The sequence below is a fragment of the Rhinoraja longicauda genome, chromosome 2 (genome assembly GCF_053455715.1).
Source record: "Rhinoraja longicauda isolate Sanriku21f chromosome 2, sRhiLon1.1, whole genome shotgun sequence".
Classification (NCBI taxonomy): domain Eukaryota; kingdom Metazoa; phylum Chordata; class Chondrichthyes; order Rajiformes; family Arhynchobatidae; genus Rhinoraja; species Rhinoraja longicauda.
In genome coordinates this window covers 17,638,237-17,658,356 of record NC_135954.1, presented here as the reverse complement: position 1 = coordinate 17,658,356, position 20,120 = coordinate 17,638,237, and the positions used below count along the sequence as shown (strand labels likewise).

At 43.7% G+C, this 20,120-nt stretch overlaps 2 protein-coding genes across 5 annotated transcripts in view; one reads left to right on the top strand and one right to left on the bottom strand.

Moving 5' to 3' along the window:
• Positions 1-19,416, top strand: part of LOC144602403 (nucleotide-binding oligomerization domain-containing protein 1-like) — a 41,893-nt gene extending 22,477 nt beyond the window's left edge. The window contains exons 6-12 of one of the 4 annotated variants that reach the window (XM_078415488.1): positions 2,113-2,196; positions 2,278-2,361; positions 5,096-5,179; positions 9,414-9,497; positions 11,080-11,163; positions 12,873-12,956; positions 16,880-19,416. In XM_078415488.1, coding sequence (XP_078271614.1) covers positions 2,113-2,196; positions 2,278-2,361; positions 5,096-5,179; positions 9,414-9,497; positions 11,080-11,163; positions 12,873-12,956; positions 16,880-16,949 — 574 coding nt within the window. In that variant the 3' untranslated portion in view covers positions 16,950-19,416. Of the gene's footprint in view, positions 1-2,112; positions 2,197-2,277; positions 2,362-4,770; positions 4,913-5,095; positions 5,180-6,148; positions 7,816-9,413; positions 9,617-11,079; positions 11,164-12,872; positions 12,957-16,879 lie in introns of those variants that run through there. The other 3 variants (XR_013548443.1, XM_078415507.1, XM_078415498.1) reach the window with 3 other exon arrangements.
• Positions 1-20,120, bottom strand: part of LOC144602431 (E3 ubiquitin-protein ligase znrf2-like) — a 464,175-nt gene that overhangs the window by 253,651 nt on the left and 190,404 nt on the right. The gene's annotated exons all lie outside the window — the stretch shown is intronic.

Genomic DNA, 20,120 nt, shown 5'->3' with positions numbered 1-20,120 from the left:
TCATCTCCGTTCTAAATGGCCTGGACTCCCCCAACATTGGGAACATGTTTCCTGCCTCTAACGTGTCCAACCCCTTAATAATCTTATACGTTTCGATAAGATCCCCACTCATCCTTCTAAATTCCAGTGTATACAAGCCTAGTCGCTCCAGTCTTTCAACATATGACAGTCCCGCCATTCCGGGAATTAACCCGGTAAACCTACGCTGCACGCCCTCAATAGCAAGAATATCCTTCCTCAAATTTGGAGACCAAAACTGCACACAGTATTCCAGGTGCGGTCTCACCAGGGCCCTGTACAACTGCCGAAGGACCTCTTTGCTCCTATACTCAACTCCTCTTGTTATGAAGGCCAATATTCCATTATAGAATAATTGGGTGTAGTATTTGGAGGAAAGTATTCACCTGTCAAGTTGTTCAATAATTGTCTTAACACAAACCAAATCCTATTTGTCCTTCACCCCAGTGCTTGCTGACCAAGGTTCGTAATCAGAGAATCAATTCCATGATTTAAAACATCTCACACTTATTCTCAAATCATGCTGTGGTCCGATGCTTCTCTGGCTGTGTTCTCCTTCGATCCTACAGCTTTCTGAGATACCTGTGTCTCCTTATGTTCTGGACTTTTGTGTGCCCCCACTGATGGCCATGACTTCAAAAGCACGGCCCCTAACTTCTTGAATAACCTCCTTAAATCTTTCCACCTTTCTTTTGCCCTTCATAATGCTCCTTAACCCCAATTTCTCAAACCAAGAATTTGAACATCCACCCTGATTTCTCCTCATATGGTTCAAAAGGAATGTATTTGATAATGCTTGTTTGAAGCAACCGGGGACAATTTACTATATTAAAGTATGGCAGTGCAGCGTAGGTTCACAAGATTGATCCCTGGGATGGCGGGACTGTCATATGAGGAAAGATTGAAAAGACTAGGCTTGTATTCACTGGAGTTTAGAAGGATGAGAGGGGATCTTATAGAAACATATAAAATTATAAAAGGACTGGACAAGGTAGATGCAGGAAAAATGTCCCCAATTTTGGGCGAGTCCAGAACCAGGGGCCACAGTCTTAGAATAAAGGGGAGGCCATTTAAAACTGAGGTGAGAAGGAACTTTTTCACCCAGAGAGTTGTGAATTTGTGGAATTCTCTGACACAGAGGGCAGTGGAAGCCAAATCACCGGATGGATTTAAGAGAGAGTTAGATAGAGCTCTAGGGGCTAGTGGAGTCAAGGGATATGGGGGGAAGGCAGGCACGGGTTATTGATTGTGGACGATCAGCCATGATCACAATGAATGGCGGTGCTGGCTCGGGGCCGAATGGCCTCCTCCCGCACCTATTTTTCTATGTTTCTATGTTAAAGGCACTACATAAATAGAGGTTGCTTTTGTTGTTATATCTTGAGTTGTTATGATCTCAAACACACTACATGATAAGGTGATAGAACAAATTGAATTATAAATTTCAAGAGGGTATTCTGGTTAGGATCACTATTGAATTCCCTTTTAAAAACACATTATGTAATTGGAGGGTATGTGCAGTGTTTTAAAACAATATGCTAGACTGTGTTTTGCTGTGCTGCATTGTGCGTATTTACACACTAATGTGAACAGAAGAGTTGGAATTTGCGGTGAACTACTTAAACAATTGCACTATAGGGGGTAAGATGAATCAGATGGTTCTTTGAAAGCACTGGTTCATAAGTTCATAAGCTCATATGATAGGAGCAGAATTAGGCCATTCAGCCCATCTAGTCTACTCCACCTTTCAGTCATGGCTGATCCATCTTTCCCTCTTAACCCCATTCTCCTGCCTTCTCCCCATAACCCCTGACATCCGTACTAAGATGTCCAATCAAAGAAGTCCACTAATTCACTGGTACAAGAATACTGAAACTAGTGGTAGACTCTAGGGCCACCAGATTCTGAAAGCCTTTGAATCAGTTAAGAAACAATGGATGTTGCAAAAACTGGAGGTAAGAATAGAACTATAGAGGCTTCTAGACGGCTTCAACTTGGATTGGCTAAATGGTTTACCTCACCTAAAACTGCCTCTTAGTGTTAATATGACACAGATTTCCATGGTCAAGTTTAATTATGCCAAATCCATTTCAGACTTTACCAAAATTACATCAGTGACATTGGTGCGAGGGATGTTGCCAATCTGGTCGAAGTTTGTCCGAGTCTCGTTAATTTGAGGTGAGTCGGAGCTGAATGTTCTCCTTCAGAAAACACTTTCAAACAACTATAAAACTAATCAAACCTATTTCGTTTAAACAGAATCGGAAAAAATATGATTACCCATAAAGGAGGAACATATCTGGCTAAAGCGATTAAAAAAAGCGAAACTATGCAGGAAGTTGGGTGAGTTGAACGTAGGAATGCGGGAGGTGTAATTTACGCTAACTAAAGGCTCCTCGAACAATACCAAGGCACTTCAAACCTATTGAATCCTACAGGTTGGAGGAGCTTTATATTTTGTTCTGAGGTGGTTGCTATTATGGCAGTGAATGTCTAACATCATTTTCCTGTGGTTTTAAGCTATTGACATTATCATGTTTTACCCATCAGAAGTCTGTGAAAGGCAAACAATTAAAGCTTTGAATATAAAAGATCTCAGTTGGTCACTGTCCAGGCTTATTAAACTTAAGAGCAGGAGCTTGAATGTTTACGATTTATAAACAAATCAACTGGTGTTTCTTTTTGGTATGCCTTGACACTCCCCATTCAGTTGTGGAGTACACAAAAGGAACATTTTCTTCTCCTTTTCCTGGTGATGGTACTGGTTCCTTCAGGGTTGGCACTGAGAGATAATCAGGTTAATGTTACGTGACGGTAGATATTGACATGATATAGGGAGAAGTGACTTACCCAAGAGGACTATGGAGATCTAACTGCTGGGCTTGCAAGCAACATCAAGGATTTTCAACATCCCTCTCAAAGGGAACATAGAAGTTGTCCAGTAAGTGCTTTTTCTATCTGAGCAAAAGCACCCGTGATTGTGCTGTATTTGTCAGTCTGCAATGGAATATCAGCCGAGATTGCCAGAGGTGTATTGTTTCTATGTGGTGTAGTAAACTTCGGAGGCTGTTAATAACTACTCCCGAAAGGAGATGGGGGTTCCCACTAGGAAGGCGAGTGTTAAACTTTCAACCTGCAGCTCATAATTGTACTCTGGGCAAAGGAAGATACCAGTCCAGAGCATTTTTATTTACTTACTAGAAGTGAACATTAATGACAGAACCAGTACGATATTAAACTTGAGACACTTTCGGGACCTCTGGATCTACATGATCTCTTAACACTATTGGAAAAATGTACAAATTAAGAGCAGGAGTAGGTGCCTTGACAACTAGAGCCTGTACTGCCATTCAATGAGGTTATTCCTGTTTTAGAAATACTTATAAACTCTTCCATTGCACTTTGAGAACGAAATTTCCAAATGCTCATGATCCTCAGAGAAAAGAATATTGTCTGATCAACGTCTTAAATAGCCAATGGCATATTTTCTAGATTGACCCACGAGAGGAATCATCCTCTCCGCATCCATTCAGTCAAGATCCTTGACATGTTTGAATCAAATCAATGGGCGGCACGGTGGCGCAGCGTTAGAGCTACTGCCTTACAGCGCCTGAGACCCAGTTTCAATCCTGACTACGGCTGCTAGGCTGTATGGAGTTTGCACGTTCTCCCCGTGACCTGCTTGGGTTTTCTCCGAGATCTTGAGTTTCCTCCCACACTCCGAAGACGTGCATGTTTGTACGTTAAATGGCTTGGTATAAATGTAGAAATGTCCCTAGTGGGTTTAGGGTAGTGTTAATGTGCGAGGATCCTGGAGGTGCGGACTCGGTGAACCGAAGGGCCTGTTTCTGCGCTGTATTTCTAAAGTGAAATAAATCCCCTCTCACTCAACTATATCCCTGAGAAACTCCAGCCTGCCCAACCTCCCTCATAAACCAATCTTCCCATTTTTGGTATTAATCTCATCCAATTTGCTTCCAAAATATTAATATCTCTTAAATACGGAGCAATAAGAGCAATGTGAATGTCCACGGAAACCTTTATCCTCAGCACCACGAGTTTGATTGTTTTGATCATTGCCGGTAGGTGTATTTGACTGCTCTTTATTCAGTTTAGTTTATTCTTGTCACGTATACCGAGGTACAGTGAAAACCTTTTGTTTGTGCGCTATCAGGTCAAAGAAACGATGATACATGAATACAATCAAGCCGTCCATAGTACACAGATAAGGGTCATTCTTAATAGACAATAGACAATAGGTGCAGGAGTAGGCCATTCGGCTCTTCGAGCCAGCACCGCCATTCAATGTGATCATGGATGATCATTCTCAATCGGTACCCCGTTCCTGCCTTCTCCCCATACCCCCTGACTCCGCTATCCTTAAGAGCTCTATCTAGCTCTCTCTTGAATGCATTCAGAGAATTGGCCTCCACTGCCTTCTGAGGCAGAGAATTCCACAGATTCACAACTGTCTGACTGAAAAGGCTTTTCATCATCTCTGTTCCAAATGGCCTACCCCTTATTCTTAAACTGTGGCCCCTGGTTCTGGACCCCCCCCCCCCAACATTGGGAACATGTTTCCTGCCTCTAACGTATCCAACCCCTTAATAATCTTATACGTTTCGATAAGATCTCCTCTCATCCTTCTAAATTCCAATGTATACAAGCCTAGTCGCTCCAGTCTTTCAACATATGACAGTCCCGCCATTCTGTGAATTAACCTAGTAAACCTACGCTGCACGCCCTCAATAGCAAGAATATCCAGGTGAACTGGGACCCCCGGTCGGTGGTAATGACGGACGGAACACCAAAACGGGCCACCCAATGGAGGGCCAGGGCCTGGGCACAAGAGGCGGCGGAGGTGTTGGACAACGGGAAGGCCTCCGGCCAACGGGTAAATCGGTCATTTGAGGAAATTTAAGATATGAAAGATGTTTTAGAAATATAACCATGAATACCAATGGTATTGCAAAGCTTAATTACATTATTCAAAAGAAAATCACTTACTTTCAATTTTACTTGCTGTTTCTAAATCTCAAGCAATTGACCAAAATAACTTGTGTTTAATGATCAACAGGTTCTGGGGAAATCAAATAGGAGACAAAGGGGCTGAAGAATTTGCAGAAGCGTTAATAGATCACCACAGTCTGAAGGAGATGAGGTGATTAAATTTATTATTATACTGGACCAAATGGACCCGTGGGGCCCAAACCTCTCCTGCATTGGTGCAGCACCCTCTCCTACCCCCCTCCTTCCCCACCCCTCCCCCTCCCCTCTCCCCCCACCCTTCCCCCCACTTCCCTTTCCTCCTCAACCCCCCCTTGTCCACCCACCTCTCTCCTTCTCCACCCCACCTCCCTCCCTCCTCCCTCCCTCCCTAGGAGATAGATTTAAATCTTAAAATGTGAATCGTTTAAAAAATATAACACCGATTTCAATAAAACGACTTGCTTTATCATTAAAATGACAACGGTGAGTAAGGTGGGCCTAAAATTGTCAAGCTATCGTGTACCGTTTTGGCTGTAGTTCAATCACAAATAAACAAACAAACGAATGTTTTAGTATATAGATGGCATTTGATAGGAGAGGGCCTATAATGAAGGGTTAACCAGTCTATGCTGGCGCTCTCTGAAGTTCAGAAGAGTGAGAAATCTCATGAAGCGTCCGAACTGCAGGAATTGATTCATTCAATCGATCGATGAGTTGATTCTTTTCTTACCAGGGGTGTGGGGGTGGAGGGGGGGGGGGGGGTCAGGGGTCATGTTCTCAAAATAAGGCTCTTCAGGACTGAGTCGAGATGAAATCTCTTTAGCCAGAAGGTGGGGACCAAAGATACTAGAGGAACGAGACGGACAACTATGTTGAAATCGCCTATACTGAAGTGTAGTACGCAAAGGAGCCATTTTTCGTAGTCAAAACTGCCATCCGTTATGCCTCTCGCAGTGTAATCAGTGTTTTGGGGGAACAGTATGTGTGATGATACCATTAAAATGCAGAATATATCTTATCTATCCATTCACAGATTTTTGTCATTTTTCTTTTTAAATGTTTCTGCAACTTTCTGCCTACTAAAATGGCGTCATGACGTACTATGGTTTTTAGGGTTGAGTGGTCTATCTTGTTCTTCTAGTATCTTTGGTGGGAACCCTTTGGAATTTTCTGCCCTGGATGACAATGAAGATACAGCTGCTGCACATGTCCAAGCTAAGATCAATCAATCGATTTTGTGATATTAAGTAGCTATTAGCCATGATCTTAATTAAATGGGGAAATGGTCTTGAGGGGTCAAATGGGTTATTCGTGCTTCTATTTCTTGTGTGCGGTAAAGTTGCATAGAGGTTACATTGGGAAGGCATCATGGGTTTCCTTTCTCAATGCTATTTTAAATAATGTTTAGATTTCACAATCCACAGGTTCCTCATTTTGCATGTGATGTCTTATGTTGGTTTAAAGCTGAATTTAAATTCTCCTTTAAAAGAGAACATTTAAAATCTTATCTCCTGGATAATGCTTTGATAATGAGTACACTACCATACTACATCTAAATTAATATCTTCATAGGTTAAAATGGTAGGAGTTTGTCGCAAAAAGATTAATTTATCCATGAAAGGATGGCCTCTTATTCACCCTAATTCCACTGAATTCTCAGCAGCTATATTACGTAATATCCTTAAGTACGCAACACCGAAAGAGTGCAGAGAAGATTTATGAGGAAGTTGCCATGAATCAAGGGCCTGACCTTGGGCAAGGAGAGGTTGGGCAAGCTAGAACTTTATTCCTTGGTGTGCATGAGATCAAGGAGTGATCTTATTGAGATGTATAAAATCACAAGGAGAATAGATAAGGTGAATGGAATCTTTTACACAGAGTAGGGGAATCATGAACATAGGGTTAAGGTGAGAGGGGAAAGATTTAATAGGAACTTGGGAAACCTTTTAACTCATGATGGTGGGTATTTAGAACGAGCTGCCAGAGTTGAGCTTATCGGACTTGATATTGCAATCCCTACTATAATTGGCACCTTCGAGATAATTGAAGTAGGTATAATAATAATATTTACTAGACGGGCGTGGACCCATTGGGTCCAAATCTCTCCTGCGGGCCCATCAACCCTCCGTGCAAACCTCTCCTGCGGGCTCGGCAACCCTCCCCCAACTGACGACACTCACCCACTCCATCCCCCCTCCAACCCCCCTTAAAACTTCCGGGGCCGGGCAAGGTGGGAGAGGAAAGGGGAGAGAGAGCCACTCACCCTGGCCACTGTGCTGCCATCATGGCAGCCAGCAGCAGGAGAGCTCTCCTCACCCCCCCCCCCCCCCCACATTGGCCACCACTCCCATCACCTCGGCGGGTCCCGCCACCCTCCGAGCGGTTCCCATTGTGACGTCGAACACAGAGGTAGCCAATCAGGATGCGCTAGGCCCCACGTGGGGGGAGGTAGTAGAGCCAATCAAATGTATTTAAGTTTAAAAAGTGATTTTTTAATGTTAAAGAAATTAATAACTTTTAAAATATAACAACCATTTTAACCGCAGGCCAATGGTGAGTAAGGTGGGCCAAAAATTATTGCGCTATCTTGTACCGTTTTGGCTGTATATCGGGTACTCGTAAACATACAAGATGAGAGTTTTAGTAATATACTAGACAAAGGGCCCATTCCTCGTAGGGGGGGGGGGCAGGGAAGGGGAGAGGGTGTGACTGAGGAGCCCACGCTCTCCTTCCCCACCCCCACTCTCACTCTCCCCCACCTCCCCTTTCCCCACGACCCCCCCTTTTCCCCACTCTCTCCTCCCCCCACCCCCCCATTCTCTCCTCCCCCACCGCCACTCACTCTCCCCCACCCACCTTTCCCCACCACCCCCTTTACCCCCACTCTCTCCTCCCCCCACCCCCCATTCTCTCCCCTCCAGACCCACTCTTACTCTCCCCCACCCCCCCTTTCCCCACCACCCCCCTTTCCCCCACTCTCTCTTCCCCCACCACCAACCCCTCTCCCTCCCACCCCCACCCCCACTCTCTCCTCCTCCCACCCTCCTCCTCCCCCACACTCTTACTCTCCCCCAACCCCCCCTCCACACCAGCCCCCCTCTCTCCTCCCCCACCCGCCGCCTCCCCACTCTCTCCTCCCCCCACCCTCACCCCTCTCGTACCCCTATCCTCCCCTCCACCCCCTCGCCCCCCACGCCCACTCTCCGTGGAGCCGTTGGCGGCGAAAGGTACTTACCGAGCGTACAGGGAGGAGGAGGGCGCGCTGGACTACTGGAGACGGGCAGCGTGGTGGCGGCTGTGGCCTAGCCAAGCTGGGATTACTCGCGGCGGTTGTGGGGGAGAGGGGAGAGAGGAGAGGGGAGAGAGGAGAGAGGAGAGAGGAGAGGGTAGAGGGGAGAGAAGAGAGAAGCGAGGGGAGAGAAGAGAGAAGCGAGGGGAGAGAGGAGCGGGGAGCCCCTGATTGCGGGCGGGCGGCTCCGCTAACAGCGTCCATCTTGTTTGTGCGAGTGAAGAGAGAGTCCGTGTGTGCCCTATGGTGACGTCATATGCACAGTAGCCCTTGGAAAAATGTGTTTAGAAATGAGATTTTTGAACTTTAAAATGTCTGTAACTTAAAAAATATGAGACCAATTTAAATGAAACTTGTTATAAACAGTCGCCGCGAGGGTGGTGATTAAAGGAAAGGCTTAAAGGGATATGGATCAAATGTAGACAAATTGGACTATCTTTGATGGGGCATCTTGGTCGTCATGGACGAATTGGGCTGAAGGAAACATTTCCGTGCTGAATGTCATTCCATGATGCCATTCCAATGCTCTGCTTCCCGACTTCCCATCTTCACCTTCCAGAAACTTGAATGCTTTAAAAATTCTACCATCTAGAATTCTGACCATCTGGACTGTTCACACATTCGGAATCTGCTCACTGAGTGCATTCACTCTGGTTCAAGCAAAGCTTGTGTCTTAATCTCCATCTGCTTTCAAGTCCTCTGAGGCTGAATCCCTCAAGTCCCTCCCCATCCATTTAACCCAATTTTGGTTCCTTGCACATCACCATCTTTGATTCCTCCAACAATCTAGGTTGTGCCTTCATCTACATTGATCCTTTTTCTGGAATCCCCTTCCTAAACCTCTCCACTTAATTTTCCTTCCTTAAAACCTATCCCATTGATTAACTATTTAGTCACCTGTAATAATAATCTTTTTTTTTTAAATGGTGTCAAATCGTACTTGTTCATGCTCTTTTAAAACACATTGGGATATTTTACTGTGATGAAGGTGCTATGTGGATGCAGTTTATTGTTTATCTTGGCTATTTTCACTGAATTCTAAGATCTGTTTACATCGTAGTTATGCCTTGAGAACAGTGCAAATGAAAATCTGCCATTTGTTTCCATATTTTCCTAGCCTTGCTGCAAATCTGATCTCATCAAAGGGTGGCCAACTCTTGGCCAAGGCACTCTGCAAGAACAACTCACTGAAGATACTCTGGTAAAAACTGGAATTCACAGGGACGGTTGAAAACCGAGAACATTTTTAGACGCTACTAAAGGAAAAAATTAGCTATCCAGTCATTCACTCTGAAATTAATCAAATCAAATGCTCATAAAGTAAATGACCAGAATTTATCATTTATATGAATTTAGTTTTGGGGAGTTTATTTGACTTTTTTTCCCCAAAAATTTAGAAGAGTTAAATTAAGGTATATATACATTTACAGTATTCTTTTTACTAAATACTCACGCTCACTTTGTCAAAGGTGATGCATAATGAAGTTGAATCAATTTAATGGCATATTTGACTTGATGAAAACTCTGAATTGCCTCAGAGATGGTAATACCAATACAGGGCATTCCTGGGATTGGTGGCTGTCCTGTGCAGAAAGTTCAAAATTAAAGGGATTATATTCTCTAGAGGATAAAACTTGAAATGCAAAGACGGCTTCGCAGGGTGGATATTGGAAAGTTGTTTCCCATGGCTGGAGTGTCGATCAAAAGATCATAAGTGATAGAAGTAGAATTAGGCCATTCAGCCCATCAAGTCGACTCCGCCATTCAATTATGGCTGATCTATCTCATCCTCCTAACCCCATTCTCCCGCCTTCTCCCCATAACCCCTGACACCCGTACTAATCAAGAATCAATCTATGTCTGCCTTAAATATAACTTTGGGGCATAGTCTCAGGGTCTCATAGTCTCAGTCTTGGGCGCATAGTCTCAGGATAAGAGTTGAGACTCGTAGGACTGAGTTTACAAGGAGGTCATTCATTTGGAAAACCATGTATCATTTGAGCCCTTTATAATAGAGGGTTTTGGATGCTCAGTCACGTAGTATTTTCAATGTCAAGATTAATAGATTTTTGGAATGCAGAAGAATCACCTTGGAATGCGGAGATAAGGAAGAGAGTCAGACATTAATTGGAAAGCAGGCTTAAAGGCATGAAAGGACTGCCACTCTGTTTAATGTTATGTATATTATAACCAGACATGATTAATTTTACAAAATCCCTTGTATGTAAAATACATCTGCAGTTCCTCCCTGCACATCCCTTGTATTAATTTTGCATCTACATCATGCAATATATAATATATCATTGTATATAATAAATCTTCATTGTATATCACTTCCAAAGCAGTTTAGCTATGGGCGTCTTTAAACCCAACAAAGCGGCACGGTGGCGCACCGGTAGAGTTGCTGCCTTTCAGCGAATGCAGCAGGTTGAATGACTCAGCAGATCGAATGATTCAGGTTCGATCCTGACCATGGGTGCTGTCTGTATGGAGTTTGTTCGTTCTCCCCGTGACCTGCGTGGGTCTTCTCCGAGATTTTCGGTTTCCTCCCACACTCCAAAGACGTACAGGTTTGTAGGTTAATTGGCTGGGAAAATGTAAAAATTGTCCCTAGTGGGTGTAGGATAGTGTTAATGTGCGGGGATCGCTGGGCGGCGCGGAACCGGTGGGCCGAAGGGACTGTTTCTGCGCTGTATCTCTAAATCTAAAAAAAAAAAAATTTAAACCCAGACATCAGGAAGTGATGTTTTGGATTTTACAGTCTTGTGACTTTCTTCTTGCAGGTTGACAATTAATGATTTGGATGATGAAGCAGCCGAATCCTTTGGCGAAATGCTGAAAGTGAACTGCTCTTTGGAAAAGTTATGGTAATATTTTATTCGCGCCCCCACTGTGAATGGCCACTTGCAATCTTTCCATGTCACTGCAATGATACCAAAAAGTGATATTCTAACATAAATCAATTTATGTGGACCACCATAAAGAAACATAGGAAGAATTTGGTTTTTTTTTCGCTAGGCTATAGACAATAGACAATAGACAATAGGTGCAGGAGGAGGCCATTTGGCCCTTCGAGCCAGCACCGCCATTCAATGTGATCATGGCTGATCATTCTCAATCAGTACCCCTTTCCTGCCTTCTCCCCGTACCCCCTGACTCCGCTATCCTTAAGAGCTCTATCTAGCTCTCTCTTGAATGCATTCAGAGAATTGGCCTCCACAGCCTTCTGAGGCAGAGAATTCCACAGATTCACAACTCTCTGACTGAAAAAGTTTTTCCTCATCTCAGTTCTAAATGGCCTACCACTTATTCTTAAACTGTGGTCCCTTGATCTGGAGTCCCCCAACATTGGGAACATGTTTCCTGCCTCTAACGTGTCCAACCCCTTAATAATCTTATACGTTTCGATAAGATCCCCTCTCCTCCTTCTAAATTCCAGTGTATACAAGCCTAGTCGCTCCAGTCTTTCAACATATGACAGTCCCGCCATTCCGGGAATTAACCTAGTAAACCTACGCTGCACGCCCTCAATAGCAAGAATATCCTTCCTCAAATTTGGAGACCAAAACTGCACACAGTACTCCAGGTGCGGTCTCACTAGGGCCCTGTACAACTGCAGAAGGACCTTTTTGCTCCTATACTCAACTCCTCTTGTTATGAAGGCCAACATTCCATTGGCTTTCTTCACTGCCTGCTGTACCTGCATGCTTCCTTTCAGTGACTGATGCACTAGGACACCCAGATCTCGTTGCACGTACCCTGTTCCTAACTTGACACCATTCACATAATACTCTGCCTTCCTATTCTTACCACCAAAGTGGATAACCTCACACTTATCCACATTAAACTGCATTTCCATGCATCCGCCCACTCACACAACCTGTCCAAGTCACCCTGCAACCTCATAGCATCTTCCTCACAGGCTAATGAGTTATCGGGTTCATTTGTTCCTAACCTGTCTTCAAGTGCAAATGTAACTCAAATAGAACAGTAAAGGTGTTTTCTTGTTTGATGGTCTCAGACCCGACACAAAATAGTGCTTCCAAGATGGTGCCCATCCAGGGCGCCCATCCAGGACGCCATCTTGGAAGCACTATGTTGTGTAGGGTCTGAGACCATCAAACAAGAAAACACCTTTACTGTTCTATTTGCGTGCTAGCCACAGAAGCAGATCTACAAACTCATATGACAATCATGCCACACTCTTATACTGTGAATGGATCCATTGTAATCATGTATTGCCTTTCTGCTGATTGGTAAGCACGCAACAAAAGTTTTTCACTGTACCAGCTATAGAAAGGGTACAGGTAAGCTAGAACTTTATTCCTTGGAGGGCAGGAGAGTGATCTATAGAGGTGTATAAGATTGTCAGGGGAATAGATAGGATGAATGCACAAAGTTATTTACCCAGAGTTGGGGAACCTACCAGAAGATGTAGGTTTAAAGTGTGAGGGAAAAGACTTAATATGAACCGAATGGCAACTTTTTCCACTCAGAGGGTGGTGGGTATATGGAATGAGTTGCCAGAGAGGTAGTTGAGAGGTAAATTACTAATTAATTGGTGAATTCTTCATAGGTTGAATAAAAACAAGATAACGTCCAAGGGAACTGCATATCTCCTCCAGGCACTCAAGGGAAATACAACAATTGATGAGATTTGGTAAGGCAAAAATCACAGTCAAATGAACATTTGAATGATGTAAATGTTAATGAATATTGTGCGAACTAAGACAATTCTCTGTTATTTGACCAATTTTCACACAGTTGTTTGTGAGACAACATTCAACCCAACATTCAGCAAGGTTTTTGTATGTTTATTTAGGAGATGTTGATAGGCAAAGGCTATGGTAACCCTAATATCCTGGATTCATTCATAGCCCAGGTTATTGAATCATAATTTGGATAGGAATACCTTCACCCAGTTTAGTGTCCTGAGGCCAATTGTGCTATCCTTTCTGCATTCAGAATATTGAACGCAGACTGTTTAAGACAGTCTGACAGATCCTACCGAGTTACATGCAGGAGTCATATATCTACTTCACACTGTTCTCCCAGGGAAGTACGAAGTGTAATTGGTTTTCTTTCAGATACACTGATCCACATTGTCTGTTTGCAACCAACAGGCAACTTTTTAACCTGCATTGCTCAAAACAACAAACTCACTGATTTTAATCTTTCTTAGATCTATTGCGTATGCTTATGACATTCAAAATTCTATCAACAGCTCTATTATTAGCTGATCATATGACTAAATGTTAAGAGATAAAGGTTATGGACCATAATCATTTTTTATTAAACTATTCTTGTGTTGCTGTGAAAGTAAAAGCATAGTCAAGGAATTGAATCTGATATCTTACAATCATGGATCACGATGGACACCTTAACAACTGATCCACTAGATAAGTTTCTATATACAGCCTATTTCCTCCTTCTCCATTGTCACGTTTCACAAGTAAATGAAGAGACAGCTTTTAAAAAGAAAGAATAAAATCACTTTGAAATTTGAAATTGAGTGGAACCAATGCAATTATTTTGCTTCAGAAAACAAAACTCTGTTCCAAGGTCTGCTCCATCAATAAGCATTTGGGGAACTGTTAAGGGCCGGTCCCACTTAGGCGATTTTGTAGGGGACTGCCAGCGACTGTCATAGTCGTAGCAGGTCGCCGCAAAACCGGCGAATGGACCCCCCTACGACAATGTCTACGACAAGCTACAACAACCTACCACCTAGTCGATGTCAAGCTACGGCAAGCTACCGACAACCGGCGATCCAATCGTCGCGAGTAGGACTTCCACCTACGACCGCGCCTACGACAACTTACGACCACACAGGCGACAACCTTCGACAACCAAAGTCAACCTGCGTCCACCCGCGACAAGCTGAGACAAGCTACGACCCTGTCGGCGACAACTGAGGACAACTGAAGACAATTCACGTCATTTTGGCCTCCGGTTTTGACGGCGGTACCTGTCGCCGGTTGACATAGGTTGACGTAGGTAGTCGCCAATGGAATACACTGAAGTCAGCACCGGCGACAACCTACATCACCCGGCGACAACCTACGACCTCACCTACGTCAGGAGACGTCAAGCTCCGCTCATTGGCTTAAATATGTGGTGCTGGCTCGAAGGGCCGAATGGCCTACTCCTGCACCTATTGTCTATTGTCTAACCCCACTGTCGCTGAAAATGTTTCAACATTCTGAAAATCCAACGGCAACCAGCAAGACGCTAGGACTCTTTGGAGACTACTCACGACCATACAGGTGACACCCCGGTAACCATTTGGTGACAGCCTAGTCGCCTGTAGCCGCCTAAAAAATCGCCTAAGTGGGACAGGGGTTTTACACTTCCGGAGAGGACCTAAAGAGATGGGATATCTATTGCCCTTCTAATAACATTACAAAGTCCTTGCTAAAGTTCATAGAGGCAACATCTACTGCCCTGCTTTTCTCAGTTCTCTTGGTCATCTCTTTAAACAACACAATTTACTCTGCACAAAGCCTTTTATTCACAAAATGCTGGAGTAACTCAGCAGGTCAGGCAGCATCCCGGGAGAGAAGGAATGGGTGACGTTTCGGGTCGAGATCCTTCTTCAGACTGATGTCAGGTGGGCGGGACAAAGGAAGGATATCGGTGGAGCCAGGAAGATAGAGGGAGAACTGGGAAGGGGGACCCCAGTTGAAGAAGGGTCTCGACCCGAAACGTCACCCATTCCTTCTCTCCCGAGATGCTGCCTGACCTGCTGAGTTACTCCAGCATTTTGTGAATAAATACCTTCAATTTGTACCAGCATCTGCAGTTATTTTCTTACACTACACAAAACCATGCTCACTATCCCTTTCAGTCCTTACCTTTCCAAATTAAGACAGATTTTATCTCACAGAGACCCCCTCCAGTAACTTTCCTACCACTAATGTAAGGCTCACAAGCTTGGCATTCCCTGGTTTATCCTTTCAGCCTTTCTTAAATGAAAGCACCCTCCAATCTTCAGGTATCTCATCATCCATGGCTAATGAAGATACAAAAGGTTCTGTCAGGGCCCCAGCGATTTCCTCCATGGTATTCCCACAGAATACATTTGGTCAGGACGGGGCGATTTATTCACCTTGAATATAGACACAAAAAGCTGGAGGAACTCAGCGGGACAGGCAGCGTCTCTGGAGGGAAGGAATGGGTGACCTTTCAGGTCGAGACCCTTCTTCAGACCCTTATTCACCTTCATGTTTCAAGACTGCCAGGATCTCTTTCGTAATGTCAGTAATGTTTCAGAACATCACTGTTGTTTTTCCTGAATGCACTAGTTTCCATGTCCTTTCATTGCTGAAGCTAGCACAGGATGATCAAGATGACTAAAACTGTACCCCTCAAGATCAGCAAAGATGAAACTTGATGCTTACAGGAAGGTTTGTAAATAATCAGTGCAAGACTGTCATTGCCAATGCATGCTGCCAGTGAACTGGATTCAATTAGACACGACAGTCAACAATGATCTCCTGAATGAGCTGTCATTGGACCTGGGGGAGATGAAAACTTGAGAGGACGTAAATAGACCATCAATCACTAAATTGTATTGCACATTGGATATTATAGGTATATGATTTCATTTTCGCCACTCAAAAAGATGAAAAAATGTTCCAAATTCTCATAACATGCACCTAAATGGGGAGGTGTGAGGACAGATTGAAAGATAGAGTCCATTTGGGTGTAATAATGCTTGGCATTTTCATGTGACTAATGTTGGGATCCTCGGAGTGGCTGTCTCGGAATTGTGCACCCACAGTTGAATAGGTTTATTGAATGAATAAGTTTATTGGCCAAGTATGTGCATATACAAGGAATGTGCCTTGGTGCTCCGCTCACAAATGACAACACAAACATACAGTTAACAATTAAGAATAAAGCATAACACATCAAAATAATAAGGATACACCATTACGGTCTGAACATGTGGGTGAAAATAAACCAGAGCAAAAAAGAGACTGAAGACTTTGGTTATTGAATAGAACTATCACTCGTGGAAAAAAAGCTGTTTTTGTGTCTGGCTGTGGCTGCTTTGACAGTCTGGAGTCGCCTTCCAGAGGGAAGTGCTTCAAAGAGTTTGTGGCCTGGGTGAGAGGGGTTAGAGATGATCATGCCCGCTCGCTTCCTGGCCCTTGCAGTCTACATTATATTATGTAGAAATAGTTTTATGACGCAAGTAGTAATATTTGAGATAACCAAATCAAATGGAGTTATACAATAGCACAGTGGCGCAGCTGGTAGAACTGCTGCCTCACAGCTCACGGGTTCTATCCTAACCTTGGGTGCTGTCTGCCTGGAGTTTATATGTTCTCCCTGTGACTGTGTGGGTTTCCTCTACCTCCTCCGATTCCCTCCCACATCCCAAAGACTTGAGGGTTTGCGGGTTAATTGGCTGCGGTAAATTGCCCTTGTGCGCAAGGAATGGATGAGAAAGTGGGATAATATAGAACGAGGGTGATCATTGGCTGGCATGGACTCTGTGGGCCGAAGGGCCAGTTTCCATGCTGTGTGTCTAAACAATAGACAAATTTCATATTTTTAAAATCTACTTCTTTCTAGTCTAACAGATAATCAAATTCTGCCAGATGATATCCAGCACTTTGTGAAAGATAAACGCATCATCATCTAGACCATATTCAAAACACCATGGAGACTAATTGACTCAGTTGGCAATATTCTCACCTCTGCATCAGAAACTCAATGATTCAAACCCGATTCCAGAAATCTCAGCATATAATTGAAATGGTCAGGAAGGAAGGCATATTATCCTTTATTTGACTGTGTAACGAATGCCCCCTTCTGCCTTCTCAGTTATTTCGGAGATGAGGTGGAAAATATTTAACAGTAACATGATTTTGTCATCCTCACTGTGCAAATTGACTGCTGCATTTTGTCCATTGCGGCAGGCAGTATACAATGCTTATGAAATGTAAAATGTTCTTATTGTAGTAACGCAAGTTGGACTTTCTTCAGTGTTTTCAAGCATTATCCGATGTCAGCTGTATTCTGGTTTTACATCCATGCCCCATTTTGAGATGAGCACCTGTTTGTGATCAAAGATGTACCACAGCAAAAATGCCAGAGAGAGCTCTGTGGTTGAGTCATTACATTGGAAAGGTACTAACAACATTTCTCCAGCCAGCAGGATGTTGACAGAAGAAATACTTCCTTATTTAGGAAGGCTAAGGGCCCAACATTTTATAAAATTTCTCATCGTACTTTGGAGTAGCTGATAACTGCCATTTTCATATTTACTCGGCTACTGATATCCTGAAGCTTTTTGTTAGGTCGGCACAGAGGCACTGCGGTGGAATTGCTTGTCTTACAGCACCAGAGACCCGGGTTTGATCCTGACTATATAGGTTTGGTACATTCTCCGTGTCCATGTGGGTTTTCTCTGGGAGCTATGGTTTCCTCCCACAGTGCGAAGACATGCAGGTTTGTAGGTTAGACATAGAAACCTAGAAAATAGGTGCAGGAGTAGGCCATTCGGCCCTTCGAACCGGCACTGCAATTCAATATGATCATGGCTGATCATCCAAAATCAGTACCCCCATTCAGGCTTTTTCCTCATATTCCTTGATTCCCTTAGCCCAAAGAGCTAAATCTAACACTGTCTTGAAAACATCCAGTGAATTGGCCTCCACTGTCTTCTGTGGCAGAGAAAATCCACAGATTCACAACTCCCTGGGTGAAAAAGTTTTTCCTCACCTCTGTCCTAAATGGCCTCCCCCTTATTCATAAACTGTGACCCCCTGGTTCTGGATTCCCCCAATATCGGGAACATTTTTCCTGCATCTACCCTGTCCAATCCTCTAAGAACTTTATATGTTTCTATAAGATTCCCTCTCATCCTTCTAAATTCCAGCAAATACAAGCCCAGTCGACCCATTCTTTCATCGTATGTCAGTCCCGCCATCCTGGGAATTAACCTGGTGAACCTACGCTGCATTCCCTCAATAGTAAGAATGTCCTTCCTCAATTTAGGAGACCAAAATTGCACACAATACTCCAGGTGTGGTCTCACCAGGGCCCTGTACAACTGCAGTAGGACTTCCTTTCTCCTAAACTCAAATCCTCTTGCAATGAAGGCCAATATGCCATTGGCTTTCTTCACTGCCTGCAGTACCTGTACGCTTACTTTCAGCGACTGATGTACAAGCACTCCCAGGTTTTGTTGCACCACCCCTTCTCCTAATCTGACACCATTCAGAAAATAAACTGCCTTCCTGTTCTTGCCACCATTTATCCACATTTTACTGCTTCTGCGCCCACTCACACAACCTATCCAAGTCACCCTGCAGCCTCACAGCATCCGCCTCGCAGCTCACACTGCCACCCAGCTTTGTGTCATCCGCAAACTTGGAGATGTCACATTTAATTCTCTCGTCTATTGTTAATATATATTGTAAATAACTGGGTCCCAGCACCGAGCCTTGCGGCACCCCACTAGTCACTGCCTGCCATTCTGAAAAGGACCCGTTATTCCTACTCTTTGCCCCGTTTGCCAATCAGTTCTCGATCCATGTCAATACCCTACCCCCAATCCCACGTGATCTAATTTTGCACACTGATCTCTTGTGTGGGACCCTGTCAAAGGCTTGTTGGAAGTCCAGATACACCACATCCACTGGCTCTCCCTTATCCATTCTACTTGTTATATCCTCAAAAAAACATAAAAAGTTAATTGACTTCTGTAAATTGTCCCTAGTGTATAGGATAGAACTTCTGTATGGGAGATCGCTGGTCAGCGTGGACTCAGTGGGTCGAAGGGCCTGTTTATAAGTTGTCTCTCTCAAGCTAAAACCTCCTCCCCCTCCTCCCTCCTCCCTTGGCTCCTCTAAGGAGCATAGGCCATTGACAAATGTCCTCCACCTCACTCGGTTGTTGGCGGTTCTTTCGAGATCTCCCCAGTTGAGCCCACTCCCAGACATTTCTACCTGGACTCCTCTTCTCCAGCTGTTCCTCAAGCTAAAACTAACACAAGTAACTTCAATTCAATGTAACTCCAGAGTTACAGTTCCTTTCCATCAAATACCAGGACATTATTGTACTCTACAATATTGCCAGATGTAATCTTTGGCTTTTTACTCTGTAACTATGTGTTGGTTTTATGTCAATTATTTTATAAAATAATAATTAAAAAATCAATTTCATTACCATTGTACATATTTTGAACATTTAAAATATTTCAATTATTTTAGATCAAGGGTGCTAAATAGTGAATACCGTGATAATACTTTACTATGCTAATCTCTAGAATATGTACATACTTGTAAGTTCTCAGTACAGGATTTAAGTAGATGTAAAAGCAACGATTAAGTCCAAGAAATCATAGTGAATATCTATTCAGGCTGGTCACCTACAGCAATTTAACTGACTATAATTTCATTACCAATTCATCATGTAATAAAACTTTTGAATGAGACGGCATAATAAGAGGCCATTTCATTCATCATGCCAAAAGATAATTCTTTGAAAGTTCAGGTCATCTACTGTATCCACTGTATTACAGTAACTCAGCAGCTCAGGCAGCAGCTCAGGAGAGAAGGAATGGGTGACATTTCTTGTCGAGACCCTTCTTCAGACTGATGTCAGGGGGGCAGGACAAAGGAAGGATATAGGTGGAGACAGGAAGATAGAGGGAGAACTGGGAAGGGGGAGGGGAAGAGAGGGACAGAGGAACTATCTAAAGTTGGAGAAGTCAATGTTCATACCGCTGGGCTACAAGCTGCCCAGGCGAAATATGAGGTGCTGTTCCTCCAATTTCCGATGGGTCTTACTATGGCACTGGAGGAGG